Source organism: Scyliorhinus torazame, chromosome 3, assembly GCF_047496885.1.
Source record: "Scyliorhinus torazame isolate Kashiwa2021f chromosome 3, sScyTor2.1, whole genome shotgun sequence".
NCBI lineage: Eukaryota > Metazoa > Chordata > Chondrichthyes > Carcharhiniformes > Scyliorhinidae > Scyliorhinus > Scyliorhinus torazame.
In genome coordinates this window covers 249,501,539-249,521,154 of record NC_092709.1, presented here as the reverse complement: position 1 = coordinate 249,521,154, position 19,616 = coordinate 249,501,539, and the positions used below count along the sequence as shown (strand labels likewise).

The following is a 19,616-nucleotide window of genomic DNA, read 5'->3' as shown; positions in this document are numbered from 1 at the left end:
ACACGAGGAGGAATTTCTTCAACCAGAGGGTGGTGAATCTGTGGAACTCTTTGCCTCTTTGTGGAGGCCAAATCACATAAGTGTCTTTAGAACAGAGATAGATAGGTTTTTGATCAATAAGGGAATCAGGGGTTATGGGGAGAAGGCAGGAGAATGGGGATGAGAAAAATATCAGCCATGATTGAATGGCAGAGCAGACTCGATGGGCCGAGTGGCCTAATTCTGCTCCTATGTCTTATGGTCTTATGATGTAAAGTGGCACCTCATTGGGTGCCTTTCCTGTCACTGACAGCATCAGGCAAGGCTGTTTATTGACTCCAACTGCTTGTCATATACTTCTCAGCCCTGCTCTCACAAGATCTTGACACAGGAGGGCACATTCAATTCAGGACAGATGGCAACCTCTTCAACTTGCAAAGGCTCAATGTTACTCAAAAGCTACTGTGTGAATTCCTATTTGTAGACTGCTGCATTCTCACAGCATTTGCTTAAGGATATTTGGCTGCTTATAGATCACTTTGCGTTGGAACATTTAGGCCTCACAATAAGCCTGAAGAAGACAGATCTTGTATCATTCCACCCCTGGTCACACTCCAAGACCACAGAGTGTACTCATCAGAGCTCAGCTTTGTTGGGTTGGCCACGTACTAAAGGCAGTACTGTACAGCTACATGAGCAGGGGAACCTGCACCATAGGACGTTCCAAACTTTTATATAAAGATAGTGTGAAAGCAACCTCAGAGCTTACAAGTTGCATTCCAATAGATTGGGGGGGGGGGGGGCAAAAAATCACCTTGGACAGAAACACATGATCAAGCAATTTCATCATTTGGGAGAACAAAATCAAATGGCCTCACGACAAGTGAGCGTGGTGCTAAACCAATGCCTCCATCCATCCCTCCACTAACTTCTACATATGCAGTATTTACAATGAGTTATGCAAATCGAGACTTGGCCTAATGTCACACATGAAACGACATCAACCTGTACTGCAGATTGGTCGCTTTTTCTTTTGCTGAACACTTCCATCGAAGCATCAACTGCTCTTGAGGCATTTTGTGCAGTAAGCTTTATTTTCTCTGCTTCTACAAAACTTGTTGGTCAGCAAGGACCAGCCCCATTCTACTCCTGACTTAGATTCTATATAAAATATTTATTGAGTTGTAATCCAACAATTGAAAGACCTGATAGGCTAGATTTTGCAGTCATTGGTGGACAAACCATATCCATTGTTCATTACATGCACACTTGACTGTGTACTTGCTTTGGAATTTTGCACTGGAACTTGCTGTAACAGTGGAATTGGGATTTGTGAAGAGAGCAGGCAGCTATGTATCTCTTTGAGTGATGAGATTGAAGAATTGTGAGCAGAACAAAGTCTGAACCAGAGAATGTCAGTTAGCTATGAAGTGACAGATTTCTCGTCATAATATTGGCTAATGAATGTTTGTGTGCTAGGTATACTGGCATTCTAGTGCCCACATATTGGGAGAGGCCATGGAACGAGTCTTTGGAGGGTGTCTCTGCTATGGACCACCAATTGAAAATGGTTTTTATTATGACATGTTCTTGGAAGAAGGGTATGTTTTAGTTGATTTCTTTCGCTGCTTTTAGTTATCTGAATATCTGCTTTTGATAGTGTTTTTTTTTTTTTACTGCTTTATTTTTAACAAAAAAAACTTTACAACAGGGGAGTCTCCAGCAATGATTTTCCAGCTCTAGAAAGTCTATGTAAACGTATTATGAAGGATAAACAACCATTTGAGAGACTTGAAATAAAAAAAGAGACTCTTCTGGCAATGTTCAAGGTAAACTATTTTTTAACATTTGGATATTTCTAGCATAATGGAGGTGCAAAAGAGGCAGCCTATTTCTATGTATCTGTTCACTATGTTTTGAATTAGCTGGTTAAATGTGCACAAGCAGCTAAGCAAGGGTCCTAATCAGAGGAAACTTTAAGGAATGCGTTTAACTATAAGTGTATAGCACATGCTCCCACCTGCATTCTGCATGGTGAACAACAGAGATTGGCTGCCTTTTTGAAAACCAAATTTTTTTTTCAACTTCCAACTAAATGGTCTTAGTTTAGATTTTACCTGGACTTGACAGTATTATATTCAGCATTCTTAATTCAGCATTTCTTTTCACTTTTAGTACAACAAATTCAAGTGTAGAATTCTAAATGAGAAGGTGAAAACTCCTACTACAACAGTGTATAGGTAAGGAACAACGCTACTAACGCTTATATCTAACTGACAAATTAATATTCCTTGAATACATCTGAAATGAAGTGCTTTAGGAATACAAGGAATGCAACTTTTTTTAGTATGAAGCATATAAATTGGAGTAAACATTAGCATTAAGGGATATCTATTTGGTAGCTGATCTGGTGAAAGCTTTAAAAAACTATGTATTCATTCAAGGGATGTGGGTATCATTGGCTAGGCCAGCATTATTGCCCTTGAGAAGGTGATAATGAGTTCCCTCTTGAACCGCTGTAGTCCAGGAGGTAGTTCCAGGATTTTGACCCAGTGACAATGAAGGAACAGGAATATAATTCCAAGCCAGGGTGATGTGTGGTTTGGAAGGGAACTTGTAGGTGCTGATGTTCCCAAACATCTGCTGCACTTGTCCTTTGAGGTGGTAGCAGGTTTAGAAGGTGCTGTTATAGTCTTGGTGAGTTGCTACGGTGAATCTTTAATATGGTTGCCACTGGATGTGGGTGGTGGAAGGTAAGGGGGTGGAGGCATGCTAATCAAGCACGCTTCCTTGTGCTCAAGGTGTTGAGTTTTGTTAGAACTGCACTCATCCGGGCAAGTAGGGTGTATTCAATGAATTATGCCTTGTAGATGGTGGTCAGGCTTTGGGGAGTCAGGAGCTGAGTTACTCACCGTAGAGAACAGTGTCAATTCCCCTCACTTTACTGTCCCCCTGCAACCACTATATATTTGTTTTTGCTCTCTTTCTCCCCCCCCCCCCCCCCCCCCCCCCCCCCAAACCCCCCTGCCGCTCGATTGGTTTCCTTTACCATGGTGCCATGGGCAGTCAGCTCATCCACCATAAAGCCCCACTCTCATCCAAACAAACTGAAAGAACCTCAAACCTGTTGGGATAATTAGAGAGGCTTAAACTCCTTCCTTCTGGGTTTCCTTATCTGCCACAGCTGCAGTCATCCCTCCTGTCCCTGACCACCTACAGAAGATTCTGTACCAGGAGGCAGTCAGACCTCTTTGAATAAAGTCTCCATTCTCCCCTCGCCCCATCAACGATGCATTGCAGTGTCTGCTGCTCGGCCTCCAGATCAATGAATCTGAACAGAAGCTCCTCAAGCTGCAAACGCTTGCACCGATTACATAGAATTTTCAGTGCAGAAGGAGGCCATTTGACCCATCGAGCCTGCACCAGCCCCTGAAAAGAGCACCCTACCCAAGCCTACACCTCCACCCTATCCCCATAACCCGACCTAACCTTTTTGACACAAAGGGACAATTTAGCATAGCCAATCACCTAACCTGAACATCTTACGTCCGATATGGTTGCCCTGGATCACAATGGCATCCATTGGCTTCCAAAGGCACATGTATCACTTGTCCTGCCATCCTTAATGTGTTTTAATTATCTACTTTTATTCAATTGCTTGAGTGATTTGGTGAATACAACTACATCAAGCTTGTCTAATCTGAGGGACAGCTCTCCTAATTTTGGCACAAACGTTCAGGTATCAGTAAAGAGCACTTTGCAGGATCGAACGTTGTCCTTTCCTTCCTGTGCCTACATCGATGCTCGGTGATCTGTGTGGTTCAATTACTTACGGACTTTTTTCTGTAACAGTTTTATATCAGTGGCTTGCTACTTCAGAGTCATATGTAGGCCAGACTGGGTAAGGTTTCCTTTCCTAAAAGGCACTGATGAACCAGATGGGCTTTTAATGACAATTGACAGCATAACTGAGATTTGCTTTTTTTAAATTCCAGTTACATAGAAATCAGGAGGAGGTCACTTGGCCTTTTAAGCCTGCTTCACTGTTTCAATATCATCATGGCTGATCATCCAACTCAGTAACTTGTTCGTAACTTGTTCTCTCTTTCCCCCCCCATATCCATTAATACCTTGATCACCAAGAGCTATACCTAACTCTTTGAAGACATACATTGTTTTTGCTTAAACTTCTTCCTGTAGTAGCAAATTCTACAGGCTTACCACTCTCTGGGTGAAGAAATCTCTTCATTTCAGTCCTAAACGGTTTCCCCCGTATCCTTAGATAATGGCCCCTGGTTCTGGAGACCTCACAATGGGAACATCTTTCCTGCAATTACCCTGTTTAATCCTGTTAGAATTTTATAGGTTTCTATGACATCCCCCCCCCCCCCCCCTCATTCTTTTGACCTCCAGCAAATATAATTCTAACCAATTCAATCCCTCCTCATACTTTAGTCCTGCCATCCCGGGAATCAGTCTGGCAAACCTTCGCTGTACTCCCTCTATAGCAAGAACATCCTCCGACAAGGAGACCAAAACGGCGCACAATATTCCAAGTGTGGCCTCACTAAGGCCCTGTATAATTGCAGCAAGACATGCCTGCTCCTGTACTCAAATCCTCTTCTCATGAAGGCCAGCATACCATTTGCCTTCTTTACCACCTGCTGCCCCTGTATGCTTACTTTCGCAACTGGTGTGTAAGGACACCCAGGTCTTGTTGCACATTCCTCTCAATTTATAGCCATTAAGATAATCTGCCTTTCTGTTTTCGCTACCAAGTGGATAACCTCACGTTTATCCACATTATTCTGCACCTGTCATTCATTTGTCCACTCAACTTGTCCAAATCACACTGAAGCCTCTCTGCATCCTCCTTGCAGCTCACCCTCCCACTCAATTTTGTGTCATCTCCAAATTTGGCGATATTACATTTAGTTTCCTCATCTAAGTTGTTTAATGTATATTGTGAATAGCCTCGGTCCTAGTAACGATCCTCGTGGTACCCCACTTGTCACTGCCTGCCATTCAGAAAAAGGCCCTTGTTTCCCGTCTAGAAGTAATTACCATGGTGGAATTTGAACCCATGTCCTCAGAGTCTTAGTCTAGGCTTCTAGCTTGCTAGTCCAGTGACAAAAGCACTTCACCGTTGCCTTTGCATGGGAGATGGGTGAAGCAGTGTGTTAGATGCTGGATTTACAAGCCTGAGGCCATTATTCAAGTTCAGTTCAAAATATCTTGGGCAGCACGGTAGCATAGTGGTTAGCACAATTGCTTTACAGCTCCAGGGTCCCTGGTTCGATTCCTGGCTGGGTCACTGTCTGTGTGGAGTCTGCACGTTCTCCCCGTGTGTGCGTGGGTTTCCTCCGGGTGCTCCGGTTTCCTCCCACAGTCCAAAGATGTGCAGGTTAGGTGGATTGGCCATGCTAAATTGCCCTTAGTGTCCAAAATGGCCCTTCGTGTTGGTTGAATGGGGTTACTGGGTTACGGGGATAGGGTGGTGTGGGCTTTAGTCGGGTGCTTTTTCCAAGAGCCGATGCGGACACGATGGGCCGAATGGCATCCTTTTGCACTGTAAATTCTATGAAATGTTAGTGCCGTAGCAAACGAAGTTCCCGCAAGTTCCTCGACAGCTGCGTTGGAAAGCTCCTGACCGCTTTTGAACGGCACTTTCCTCACCAGGCCAGCCCATTATTTTCATTACTGGGAGCTGAACCTGTGGGCCATTTTGAAAGGTGCCTGATCTGATCTCTGTGAGCATGTGGCTCCTTCACACGCCCCATCCTTGGGCAATGTCACCCCGCACATGTGGGCACTGCCCTACAGCCCACCCTCCCTCTACCTTCCAGAGGCCCTCTTTTATAATTCCCTTTCAGCCCCCTCATCCTAACTTTCATGGACGTCGCTCCCCTCAGGCCCTGACCCATGGCCGTGCCACCCGGGGACTCGTGCACTGCTGCCCTGACACCCTGGCAGTGCTCCTGCCAACCTGGTATTTCCACCCTCGCACTTTGGCAGTGTCCAGGTGCCAGGTGGAGAGCCAGAGTGCCACCCTGCCTTGTTCCTGACCACCCAATGGCCTGGGAGACCCTCCAAGTGCTGTCCTGCCTGGTCCTTGTTTGTGGACCAGCACTAATCGTTGTGTCGCTGGTGAGATGGTTCAATCCCAGGGGACCGTTGGATATGACGTCCATCCCTTTAATGAGATGGAGATTGGCCTTTTAAGTGTGATTAGTGGGTTCTCGCCACGCTTAGGTGAGATCTGGAATCCAGCAATGGGAGTGTGCCGATTCGATCGCAAACCGCTATGTGCCTAGCGAGCTTCACGATTTAGGCCGTTCCCGCGATCAAACCGGCTCGCATGCATCCTCTCCAGGCATGAAGAGGTTGTTAAATTGCTCCCTTCTCTGATGTCTATAACCTCCTACAGGGTGAGGTTAGACTAAACATACAAAACCTGATTTAGTAATGAAGTGTCATTGACAATAGGATACATGCTGTTGGGAATAGATAACTGGGGCAGCAGATGCTTTTAAAATTGGGGCCAAGGCATGATGCTGGGGCAGAGTAAAGAAGCTTTACTGTCTAATGTTTGTATGTCTAATCTGAGTGCTCTTTACTGATTAAAATGGGAAACGCTTTATTCCTCACCGATTGGTTAGTATATATTTAAAATCTGAAATGATGGTGACCCAGTGTTTAGCCACATGACTATGACTCATACTTGGGCAATTATTAGCTGGGGATTTCACGCTGTTACTCATCATCTGTCTGAAAGTAGAGTGTACTTTTGTTATTTTAGTGGCATATGTATTTCCGGTAATGGGAATGAATTGTGTTTTCGTTTGGACTTTGGTTTCAGGTGTGGACCCCTGATTGACTTGTGTAGAGGACCTCATGTCAGACACACTGGAAAAATCAAGGCCATGAAAGTTCACAAAGTAAGTGCTTTACAGAACTGAAAATGGATTTCATTCTGCTTTTTGTGGAATAATTCTACTGGAAGATCTTTAAAAAATATCCACTAAACTGATCAGTGTTTTAGTTTGGCTTTGCCATTTGAGTTTAATCGGTCTGATCATTAATTATTGTGTTGAACAAAAGTGACCTTTGATCTCATCTGGAATTGCAGGTTTTTTAATGTTCTGTAAATACAAAGTTTGTAAGTTATGTTTTGGGGCTGTATAAATTAAGGTGAAATAGAGTAGTTAAGGGGTAAAGTGACCAACTCTGAATCCTGCTCGACAACAAGCATAGGCAGCTTGGTTACCATGAGGACAGTGAGGCCCCGATTTGCTGGGAAAAAGGTGCAATCCCTGTGGGCAAGGGCATGACTCTGTATAAACTGTTAGTCTCCAAAGCACCAGGCACCGGGAGGTGTTAGGAATGTCAAGTTTGTGAACTGTTCTATCTAAACTGTGTTGCTCTTTCTAGCTTTAGTCTATTTGCTCTGTTTAGGTCACCTTTGCTCATGAGTCGCCAGGTATCTTTATGATACCGCCACGTGGTTCAAGTTCAGGTTATGATTAATAACACAGCACACCGCTTAGTAAGGATTAAAACAACGGTCATTTATTATATACAACAAGCAATATTAATACCCTAATACTACTTTCTATATAACAAACCTATCACTACTGGCCAATACTTAACTTAGGAAGAGCCCACCAGGTCAGGGAAACGAATGGCTTGTCCAATCAAATCTGGCCTGCGGGATTCAAAAGGCTGCTACAGGTCGGTGGCTAGGTGTCTCTACCGGGTAGCGATCGTTGGATTCAAACTTACGGTGGCCGGTGGCTGGTCTTGCGAAGGTCTCGAGCAGGCGAAGATGAGAGAGAGAGAGCTCTGAACTTGGACCTTTACTTTTATAGGGCCCAGGGGCTTCCCGCCTCCCAGGGCGGCCCTTGACCCCGAGTCCCAAGTGATTGGATTCTGTCCCCAGTCTCTGGGGTCGATGTGTCCAATGGTGAGGCGATTCCTCGATCGGTGGGTGGTCGTTCACCTGTCTTTGTTTCGGCCACTGCAGGCGCCGACAGGTCTGGCCCGGTATTCAATTGCTAATATGTTGCAATTGTTCCCGGGGATAGCCGATTTAGCTGTGGATGTCTGAGTAGATTAGGTGTAAACAGTCCTGAATGAAACTGCGGATACCTGGGTTGATGGGCTGTTGATAGCCCTGAGTATCGATCTGGGCTACGTTCCCCGAACTGAAGCTGCAAACCTGTCTGCAGCTGCCTGCTTGTGTCTTTTTGGCTGCTTTTCCCAGCAGTCTTTCGGGTTAGCCGTTTTAAACTGGGTTTTGGCCAGATTAATCTGAACGCAGCCATTTTACATGGCTACAACTGTCTGTTTTAATTCCAATGTACAGGCGAGTTGGGGGGGTGGATATACAGGGTAGCAAATTGCCGCGAGAGTGGACCTGAAAGGGGTCTTGTCTCCGGAGACATTGTCGGGGGGGGAAAACCCTGTAATCTGAACCTACAGTCAGCCTGCAAGAACCTGAGGGAGAATAAGAGAGGTAGAGGCAGGCAATCAATCTATTGTTCACTATGCAGGAAACAGTAGGAGCTTGCACTTGCTTTGAAACAACCACGTTTGTGAGGATTGAAGAGGCTGGAAGATTTGGCTTGAGGGAGAAATCTCCAGAGTAACCCTTGCTGTGAAAGCCAGTTTTGGGATTAGAAATTGTGGGTGAGTTTGTGAAGCCAGCAATGGATTGGTTCCTGGAGTATTATGTGGGTTTTTTTTCAGGGACAGACTAAGTATAACCCTGGAGGGGAACTTTCTGTTGTTAGGGGTCTGTTCTGTGTAGACTATAAGTTACCTCCTGAATAATGTTTAGATAGTGTTGATTTTCATCTGCTTATGACAGTAGAAATCTTGAAAACCTTGTGTGGTCTTTTCAGTCAGCTATTATGTTCCAAAATCTTCCAAAAAATTATTGGCCCCGCAAGATAACATGTGATCATTTTATCCTTTTTGTTCACAGAATTCTTCCACCTACTGGGAGGGAAAGGCTGATATGGAGACGCTGCAAAGAATTTATGGCATTTCTTTTCCAGATTCAAAAATGTTGAAAGAATGGGAAAAGTTCCAGGAAGAAGCCAAAAACAGAGATCATAGAAAACTGGGGAAGGTTAGTCTAAAATAATTGTTATTATCCCTCTTGACTACGTGTGCTGAGAAAATAACTTTTTGCTTACTGGAAAACCTGTTACTGGGATCCTTTCTGAGAAGAATATGTGCGTAATTCACATATTCTGCTTTAACAAATTTCAACAAATCTGTGTGCATAATGGCTTATAATGTGACTTTGATATGCCTAAAATGTCAATAATTCACTCTCTTGATATGTTTCGCTTGATGGAAAAGACAATATAAAACAGGTTTCCTCCGATCTTGAGGCAGGCAGTACAGGAAGTTCTGCTAACTCTGCATCTGTGTGCTCAAATGTTTCTAATTTGTTTATCATCATAGAATTTACAGTGCAGAAGGAGCCCATTCGGCCCATCGAGTCCGCACCGGCTCCCGGAAAGAGCACCCTACCCAAGCCCACATCTCCACCCCATCCCCACAACCCAGTTACCCCACCCAACACTAAGGGAAATTTTGGACACTAAGGGCAATTTATCATGGCCAATCCACCTAACCTGCACATCTTTGGACTGTGGGAGGAAACCGGAGGAAACCCACGCAGACACTGGGAGAACGTGCCGACTCCGCACAGACAGTGAACCAAGCCGGGAATCGAACCTGGGACCCTGGAGCTGTGAAGCAATTTGTGCTAACCACCATGCTGCCCCAAATCCACGAGGGATAACTCTGTTTTGGCATTGCTTAAAAGTTTCAGATGGCTTTTGCAAACCAACCGTTTGCTATTGGAATGCATAGAGGAACATAGAACATACAGTGCAGAAGGAGGCCATTCGGCCCATCGAGTTTGCACCGACCCACGTCAGCCCTCACTTCCACTCTATCCCCGTAACCCAATAACCCCACCTAACCTTTTTGGACACTAAGGGCAATTTGGTATGGCCAATCCACCTAACCTGCACGTCTTTGGACTGTGGGAGGAAACCGGAGCACCCGGAGGAAACCCACGCAGACACAGGGAGAACGTGCAGACTCCGCACAGACAGTGACCCAATGGGGAATCGAACCTGGGACCCTGGTGCTGTGAAACAACTGTGCTAATCACTTGTGCTACCGTGCTGCCCACTACTTTAGAAATGATTCCTTGAGTATTGCTGCACAAAGAGACCCGTCAAAGCTTTGAGGCTTTCATGCATCCGGACACTTCACAAGAATGCCAGTTCACAAGAATGCCAGGGAAAAATGACAATTTATGGATTCTGTCAAATAGCTTGTCCCAGCTGCTATTTGGAATGGGCAAGGTACAGACCATACCCAACCAGCCCATGCTTTGAAAGCTTGAAACAGTGTCCAATATTTGACATGATTCCACGATTGGGCTACATTTGCTGAATGATCCACCATGCGCTAAGAAGTACGCTGACAACTAATCTTACGACTGTCAGTCGGGCTTGCAGTGTGCTGCATTTGCGTATACTGGAAGCTACATATATTAATAGACAAGGTCCTGTTCTCTGCAGACGGAAAGAACATGTACATACATTGCGTCTGTTTCAGCTAAGCAAAATAAGTGACAGCCATTTATTGACTCATTCCTCGGGGCAATGTCTTGACCAATTAGGGTCAAGCTGCCTGGTTTAAATTTCAAACAATGCTTGGCAGTTAACTGGCAGTCACCATTAGTTGGTGCAGTCTCCTTGATGACACCTCTACCAATCAGAGTCCACCTGCCAAACAATCAGCACTCTCTTCTCATACAGTATAAATTTTTATGTTCTGGCCTCGTATTTTGTTATTCCCACGACATGTTCTGATGTGTCCAGGACGAAAAGCTTGGACATGTTTCTTTTTTTCAGCAATTCAAGTTCTGTAGTACCAAATAATTCCATTATTCCTTGTTAAATAAGGCTGTAACTGTGGCAACCTCCTCATATTGGCGTTCCATTTTGAACAACAATATAAAATCGCCATTGCCCTTTCACATGATGTGTTTTAAATCCATGACAATAAATGAAGTTGGGTTATCAAAATATATTTTAGTTGCTCAATGCTATGCTTTTCTTCAAGTAATAATTCTGAATTTTTGATTTGCAGGAGCAAGAGTTGTTTTTCTTCCATGAACTCAGCCCAGGAAGCTGTTTCTTCCTGCCTAAGGGAGCTTATATCTACAATGAACTCATTGAATTCATTAGGGTAGGAGTTATTCATTCAATTTTTTATTTGAGGTTTATGTATCTAAACCAATCAATTGAGATTCCTCTGAAAGATTTGCAAGAAAATTGGATTTAAAGGAGGAAAAAAATGGATGGGTGAAATATGGGCTTTTTACGGTGTGTACTGGAGCAGTTGGGGAAGAGTAATGAGGCAATGTAGTAGGAGTAGGAAGAGGGGATTTTAGAGCAACTTAATTCTAATTACCATTTTTCACCACGCTTCATGTCACACCATGATGGGGAATTCATGGTCAACCACAGCCATCTTCAAACAAGTTTGCAATTCATTGGGAAAGAATAAAGAAGTTATTACATGTTGCCTCGTCCCACCAGTAGGTGTGCAGTAAGATACATCAGTGAAGAGATTTAGACTGAATTACATTGGTGTGTTTTACAAATGTTGTAAAAGGTGTTCTTTTTATGTAGTAAATGTTGTTTTACAGTTTTAAATCTTGCTTTAATTTCTAGAAAAGAGCAAGTGATTCCTGATAATACTGATATTGTAGTGATTATGTAAATGTGGTGATCTGTACATTTTCTGTAATGAGTGCTTTTATCTCCACTGTCTTTAGAAATAACTTTAAAGATCCTCGATGCAACGCTTGTGTATTTTCAGTTGGCAATTTCTGTTCTAGACTTTATGTGATTCTTCATGTTTGCTAGGAAAGCATTGTTCTTGCCTCTGATTTTAGTTGTTCTGTTTTCTGGGCTGAGAGAATAGACTGCTCTTCAATGTTGCTCTTGATATTTATAGATATTCAACTAATAAGAGGCACGGCAAAGTTAATCAGCACAACATTGTCTCTGTTCAAAAGTGTCCAGCTTTCACATTCTCCCTGTGTTTGCGTGGGTTTCGCTGGGTAGGTGGATTGACCACCCTAAATTGCCCCCTAATTGGAAAAAATGAATTGGGTACTCTAAATTAAAGATTAAAAAAAAGTGTCCAGCTTTCACTGATGCCTTTGTTGCACATCTTATAACTATCTGCTGAGGTTCAGGTGTGACTAAATATTTTTAATTAATGTAGATTTATAATTTTGGTCTCTGAAATATTTATGAATTTGTGTGTTTTTTTTTTTTAGAGTGAGTACACAAAAAGAGGCTTTACAGAGGTGGTGTCTCCCAACATTTACAACCACAAACTGTGGCAAACATCGGGACACTGGCAGCATTACAGTGAGAACATGTTCTGTTTTGAGGTGGAGAAGGAAATCTTTGCTCTGAAACCTATGAATTGCCCAGGTCATTGGTATGTAATTGAATCCCTGAAACCTCAAACCTTTTCGCTTTCCTGCACTTTCTAAGTGCTTTCCTGAGATTCTGGCAATGTAGGTCTATGATTTTGTGTTAATTCATTATAGGGTGAGATCGTCCAGTGGTTCTGTTGCCAGAAGTCAAATGCCACCGTGATGGTCTAATAATTTGGGGACGGACACAGGAAAATGATAATGAAAACTGTTGAATCATCTTGACCCAACTGATTTGTTAATGCCCTTCAGAAGAGGGAATGTGTCACCCTTACTTAGTCTGATCTACATATGATTTGAATCTGTTGTTACATGGATGACACTTAATGCTCCCAGGATAAGTAAAGATAGACAGTAAATGTTGTCTTGCCAGTGTCACCACAACCCAGTAAGGATTTTTCTTTATTAACCTGTGTAATTCTGATACAGGTTGTAAACGGCATGCCAGTATCTCCAACTTTCCCTCTTTCAATTAAAATGTGTTTTCTAGCAATGGTGTAGTTCCTATGGTGTGATTATCATAATGACTTCACAGTGCAGCCTGTAGAACCAGGCACATTTAATGTGACGTTAAGTGTGTCTCAGCGGTTGGGAATCTCTTTGTGTGCGTTTGCATAATTTCCCACACTCCCAATAATACTTTGAAATTCTGATTTCTTCATCCAGTCTTTGTTGGAGAGGAATATTTAGACATCACTTAAAAGGATTTAGCTGGCATATCTATACAACTTTCATATGTAGAATAGTTCCTTGTATAAGGACTCTTCCTGTTGATTTCCTTGTTACCCATTTCTTTTCCTTTGTGATTAACATTTTTGATCCATGGATATTTAAGGACACATACCTTCAAGTCAAGTAGAGGAAGTGAGGAACTCAAAGTTGGAAAATAGTACATTGTGCTATGAAGTTTCAGATTTTGAGTAGAAGAACTCAGACTTTCTGGCACCTGAGAGATTGGAGCTGTTCGGTTTGGTTGTATCCTGCCCAGTGGCGGACAGTGATTGAGTTCAGCCAGGTGGGGGCTTTCAGAGGATCCGGAAGAGAGAAGGTCCTGGATGCTGAGAGAAGAAGCTGTGAGTTGCTCTCGTTCTCCAAAAATGCTTCCTGCCTGCTGTTTCTGAATCTGTAGAGCAGTCTTGAGATCCTGATGAATCTGCAATGAAAACCATTAAAAACTGGAAAAAACTACCTCATCCAACTGAAGGTCTACCTGAAAGAATCACACTGGAAGACATCCATCTGAAACAGAGACTTTTATGCTTTTGCTTTTGGTATTATTTTTGTTACACCCCTCTTTCCCCTTTATTTATCTTGTGTGTGTGTGTATATATAGAGGATGGGGTGAGTTGTGGGGGGGGTTAGGAATTAGATAATAGTTAACCAGTTGTATTTGCTGCATATTTAATTATTGTTATTAATAAAAATTAATTGTGTTGAAATTTATAACCTGGTGACTAGTTGAGCAACCAGACACTTCATGTATTTTGCAAATGATAGTTAATTTCAATTGTTTTGTGACTGGGCCAAGTGGGGCTGTAATTGACTGCGCACTAGCCCAGGGTGTTGTAGCATTTGTCTCTGACTAAGAACTGATATTGTTCTAAGTTGTTCCAAATTTGTCAAACTTAAGAGTACAGAAAATATTTTTTGTGATTTTTGTTTTTTTAAAAAAAAAAATCAAGTACTCATTGTTCAATGTGCACTGTTGGTAATTACAGAGTGAAAAAGCAATGAACCTGTAATATTACTTAGTTTTCTATCTCTTGCCACCTTCCAGTCTATTTTCAAAACCGCCTCCAAGCCCATGCATTGCTCTGAGCCTGTCTTTACCCCTCCCCAGTCTACATTCTCCATTGTTCCATTCCCACTTTGTCAAATCTGAACAGGTAGTGACTTATTGGCACTTGTGTTAGTGCCAGTTTCCCCAAAGGAACTATTTGCACAAAGCCTTTCCATTTTCCCTGAATGTAGTATTTTATCTTGGAGGGGCATTTTACGCTGGATGAATTTTTTGATCAATTCTGGTGTTTCAGAGGATGAGTGCTTATTTCACTTGGTTAAAACTCCATGAAGTTTTTAAAAATACTATATTCTGCATAATTTTTTAAAACAAGATTTTAAAATAATTATTTGTCCATATTTCAGCCTCATGTTTGACCATCGCCCACGGTCCTGGCGGGAGCTGCCATTGCGGTTTGCTGACTTTGGAGTGCTTCACCGTAATGAGCTGTCCGGAGCACTGACGGGCCTGACTCGAGTCCGCCGGTTCCAGCAGGATGATGCCCACATTTTCTGTACCATGGAACAGGTATAATTGTGAATCATTCATCTTGTTCAGGTTTCTCACACATTCTTCTGAATTGTTGAAATGACCGGTGTATGATTCTCGTCACTTCTTGACCAGTTTTGTTTTACTTTTTAAAAACTTGTGTCAAAGCCAATAGTGCAAGACCTCAGTAAGGCTAAGGAAGAAATGATGGGATACGTTGAGAATATGTAGTTGCATCACTAGGCTTGGGTTTTGGATTGCAGGAGGAAGGGAAGGAATGAGGTGAAGACTTAAGTATTTGACTCACTTAAAGCCTAAAGCAAGTTGTTGATGGGAAGTTTTCCCCAAAGCAAGGCAGTACAATAAGTGACAACAAAAATAGAACATGCTGGAAAAACTCAGCAGGTCTGGCAGCATCTGTGGAGCGAGGAGCAGAGTTTACGTTTTGAGTCCTAGGACTCTGTTCAGAGCTCAACAGTGGGAGAAATGTGATGGATTATATACTGTACAAGTGGGGATGGAGCACCTGGAGCAGAGTGGAAGGTCAGTGATTGTTGGGAGCTGGGAGAGATTGCAATCAAAATGTGTAGGCCATGAGACACGAAGTGTTAATGAGAGAGGGTACTAGCAGTGTCTGTTTGACAATCTATATTTCTAAGAAACATGGCAACATTGAAAAGAGACAGATCTCTATACGAGTCCCTCTTTGCCAATATATCCTTAAGACACCTGTCATTCACGCCGACACTAAGATCATTAAAACGTTTATTGATGATAATACATCAAATTAGCCATTTGGCAATAGGCAATTAACCAACAATAAGTGATAAGATAACAGAAACAGTCCTTGACCGATTAGAAGATTTTATGTATAAAAAGAGGGCCATTTTGGCAAAGAGGTACCTTCTCACTCCCCTGCAGGAGTGTGGGTCAAAGCTCTGTACTTCAAGCTTGCCTCGTCAAACAAAGACCATCATGGTTTTATAAGTATGTTTCTGTTAAACGTCTCAGAAATGTATTCAAAATTGATAGGAGATACTTTAAGATTTTCCATGTTCTAGATATCTCATTCTCTTAAGAGAAGTTAGTGTGTTAGCAGTTAACGGTTTTATATTATTAACCGATAACTAAAGACTTAATCAATTTATATTCTTTAACTCTGCAATTCTGTATGTATCAATTGAGAGCATTTACAATCAAAATACTTTTATTAAAATTATACTGTGTAGACTTAATCTCAAAGTTTAAAATCCTAGGAAGTCTTAAATGACTAGGACCCACGACGACAGAGGTAACGATTTAGTTATGAGTGACGCATCTGAACTTCTCCCATAAAAAGTAACTGAAATCCTGTTTAACTATCTGAGCCCTGGAAAAGCATTCTCCCTTCGTGAGATCTATTTTTGAGTCTAAGCAGAGAAACGGATTTCCCTCTTTTGATGGTTTAATCTAAATCATAGGTGGTTAATAAAGTATTATCAGGTCCGGAATAACCTAAATCCGTCACAAGACATGAAGGCAGAAGAACGAGTTATTTTGCATTGGGACAAAAAATGTTTAGGATATTAAAAAAGAAGTGAAGATGGAGGAGAAAGGTCACAGTCTGAAGTTGTTGAACTTACACTGGAGGCTGTAACGTGCCTGATCGGAAGATGAGGTGCTGCTCCTCCAGTTTGCATTGGGCTTCACTAGGGCATTGCAGCAGACCAAGGGTGGATGTACGGGCATAAGAACAAAATGGTGAGTTGAAATGGCAAGCGACAAGGATGGTCAGGGTCATGCTTGTGCGCTGAGCAAAGGTGTTCCCAAAGTAGTCACCAGTCTGTGTTTAGTCTCCCCGGTGTAGTGGCGACCGCATTGGAACCAAAGAACACAGTAGACCAAATTGAAGGAAATGCAAGTGAAATGTTGTTTCACCTGAAAGGGAGTGCTTGGGCCTTGAACAGTGAGGAGGGGATAAAGGGGCAGGTGTTGCACTTTCTGCGATTGGGAAGGGGATGAGGAGTTGGGGTGATGGAAGAGTGGACCAGTCACAGAGGGAGCGGTCTCTGTCTAATGCTGACGTTGTGGGGGAGTAGAAGATGTGTTTCATGGTGGTATGCTGGAGTTGGTGGAAATGGAGGAGGATGATTCTCAGCGGTTCTCCACCCTCTCTTATACAATATATAATCCAACACATTTCTCCCTCACTTTAACTCTAATATGGAACTCAACAACTGTTTCTCTCTCCCCACAGACCTGCTGAATTTTTCTAGCGTTACCTGTTTTTGTTTCGGATTTCAGCACCAACAGTATTTTGCTTTTATTTTAGTGCATTGAGTGATTTCAACAGTAAAAACCGAGGACAAAAGCATAATGAATTTGGAGTCTCGGATAGAGGAAGAGGAAAATAGTATTGATAAGTGAGAAAGGGATCAGTTGACCAGCTGCTTACAGTGCTTGAATTCTTTCTAAGAGTGTGAGGTCATAGAAAACCTCCAAAGATTGGGTGTGGGGGATGGGTCGGGGGGGCAGTGGCTCGGTCTCTGGTAAGCTAAAAAGGAAAATCTATATATAATGTCACAAAGTTGTAATAATGATGCAATGCAAACTGTGCACGTGGGCGGCACGGTAGCATAATGGTTAGCACTATTGCTTCACAGCTCCAGGGTCCCAGGTTCGATTCCCGCTTGGGTCACTGTCTGTGCGGAATCTGCACATTCTCCCCGTGTCTGCGTGGGTTTCCTCTGGGTGCTCCAGTATCCTCCCACAGTCCAAAGGTGTGCAGCTTAGGTGGATTGGCCATGATAAATTGACCTTCAAGTCCAAAAAGAGGTTAGATGGGGTTACTGGGGATAGGGTGGAGGTCTGAGCTTGGGTAGGGTTCTCTTTCCAAGGGCCAGTGCAGATTCGATTGGCCGAATGGCTTCCTTCTGCACTGTAAATTCTTTGATTTGTTTCCCACATGATGCTTGAGATTACAGAATTGAATTGATTTGGTATGAAAAACATTTACTTCTAAAATCCAAGCTTTATCGTTAGCGGAGATCTCCTGCTTTAAGAGAAGTGGAAGTGGGTGTGATCAGTCTTGGTATGTCCGAAAGTCATCCTGCTCCCACAGCTTGGATTTATTGAGGTTTTTGTTTCTGTAGAAGTAAATGCACAAATCTTTTAAACAACTGCAACTCTGAATATACTAATACTCTGAATACTTAACTTAATCAATCGTCCAGTATCAAGTATCTTCTCTTGCTTTCCCCTGCCATAGTTCTAACAACGGCAGAAATGGTATGTTGCTCTTATCTGCTTTGTATTCACAAACTATTATACATCCAAGTATTCTGAAGAAAACATGTGGTTGGTAATTTTGTTTTTTAAAAACATATCTTTTTTCCCCCAAGATTGAAGCAGAAATTAAAGGTTGCCTGGACTTCCTACGCGCTGTCTATGATGTTTTCGGATTTACTTTTAAACTTGAACTTTCCACTCGTCCGGAGAACTTTCTTGGTGATGTTGAAGTTTGGAACACAGCTGAGATGGTCAGTAATTCTAATCTAAGCATTTGGATGCTTTTTAATGTTGTTATTGTGCATTATTAATCAGACCAGTATTTGTATAACCCTTTCTTGCTTCTCTCCATCCAACCTCAGCAACTTGAAAATAGCCTCAATGAGTTTGGTGAGAAGTGGACCTTGAATCCTGGTGATGGTGCTTTTTATGGCCCAAAGGTAACATAAAATAGAATACTAATACCAGAAACACTTAATATGACAAGCACAAGGTTCCTAACATCTTTTAAAAAAAACATTTTTCCAGATTGACATAAAAATCAAAGATGCTATCGGTAGATATCATCAGTGTGCTACAATTCAGTTGGATTTCCAGTTGCCAATCAGATTTAACTTGACCTATGTGAGGTAAGCCTCCTAAAATGAAGAGCACTTCAAGTAGAAAATATGTTCATTTTTGAGCTGTTTCATTGGTGATTTAAAAACAATTTAGCATTCTTGTCCCTTTTTAAAGACCACGGACGGGATTCTCCGATCGCAGACGCCGAAATCACGTTCGGCCGGAGAATCCCTGTTTGCGACGGAATCGCCGTTTTTGTGACGTTCCGCCCCCTCAAAAACGCTGCACGTCATTGGGAGGGCCTCAGGACATCACCTGAGGCCCTCCCCCGATGCTCTGCCCCCAATAGGTCCAGTTCCCGATGGCGCGGAACACATATGATATTTATTTTGTCAACCCCGCATGGCGGCTGCAGACTGTGTCCGATGCTGCCACAGTTGAAGGGCGAGGGGCGGGGGGGGGAGGGGCTTTACTGGGGTCATTATTTGGCAGGCCTGGTCCGCTGCATGCCACCGCCGTGCACATGCACGGCCATGGACGCGGCCATCCTCCATCCGTTTCTGGCGTGAGAGCCGGGAGTTTTACCAGGCACGGCTGCAAGCCCCCCCAAAGGTCCCGGAAACGGTGCAGCTGTTGCGCTGTTTTTTTTCTGGCATAAAACGCCACTGTTTCCACGCTGTCATCAGCACTTAGGCTGGAAATTGGAGAATCCAGTCCCACATTTCTTGTGCTGTAGGGCGATATGGAGAAAATGAAAAATGTATTATGGCAGGTTAAATGATTTCTGTAATCGTGAAATTAAGCAAATTAATTTCTCGGGAGTAATTTTGGTGAATGATTAAAGTCAGCACTAAAGTAGAATGTTTATTTTTTTCCCCCAAAATTAACTATTCTGTGCTTGTAGCCAATTTGCACTGACTGCTCTGTAACCGTATTTAAATTGGTCAAAACACTTTTTTTTTTTTTTTTTTTTTTTGCATCTTCCAAGCA

At 42.8% G+C, this 19,616-nt stretch overlaps 1 protein-coding gene across 1 annotated transcript in view; it reads left to right on the top strand.

Annotated features, from left to right (window-relative positions):
* tars1 (threonyl-tRNA synthetase 1) overlaps window positions 1-19,616 on the top strand; it is a 64,660-nt gene that overhangs the window by 17,860 nt on the left and 27,184 nt on the right. The window contains exons 5-15 of the mRNA XM_072497086.1: window positions 1,459-1,580; window positions 1,691-1,808; window positions 2,155-2,219; window positions 6,839-6,917; window positions 8,966-9,112; window positions 11,164-11,262; window positions 12,365-12,531; window positions 14,675-14,837; window positions 18,179-18,316; window positions 18,428-18,505; window positions 18,594-18,694. Coding sequence (XP_072353187.1) covers window positions 1,459-1,580; window positions 1,691-1,808; window positions 2,155-2,219; window positions 6,839-6,917; window positions 8,966-9,112; window positions 11,164-11,262; window positions 12,365-12,531; window positions 14,675-14,837; window positions 18,179-18,316; window positions 18,428-18,505; window positions 18,594-18,694 — 1,277 coding nt within the window. The remainder of the gene's footprint in view (window positions 1-1,458; window positions 1,581-1,690; window positions 1,809-2,154; window positions 2,220-6,838; window positions 6,918-8,965; window positions 9,113-11,163; window positions 11,263-12,364; window positions 12,532-14,674; window positions 14,838-18,178; window positions 18,317-18,427; window positions 18,506-18,593; window positions 18,695-19,616) is intronic.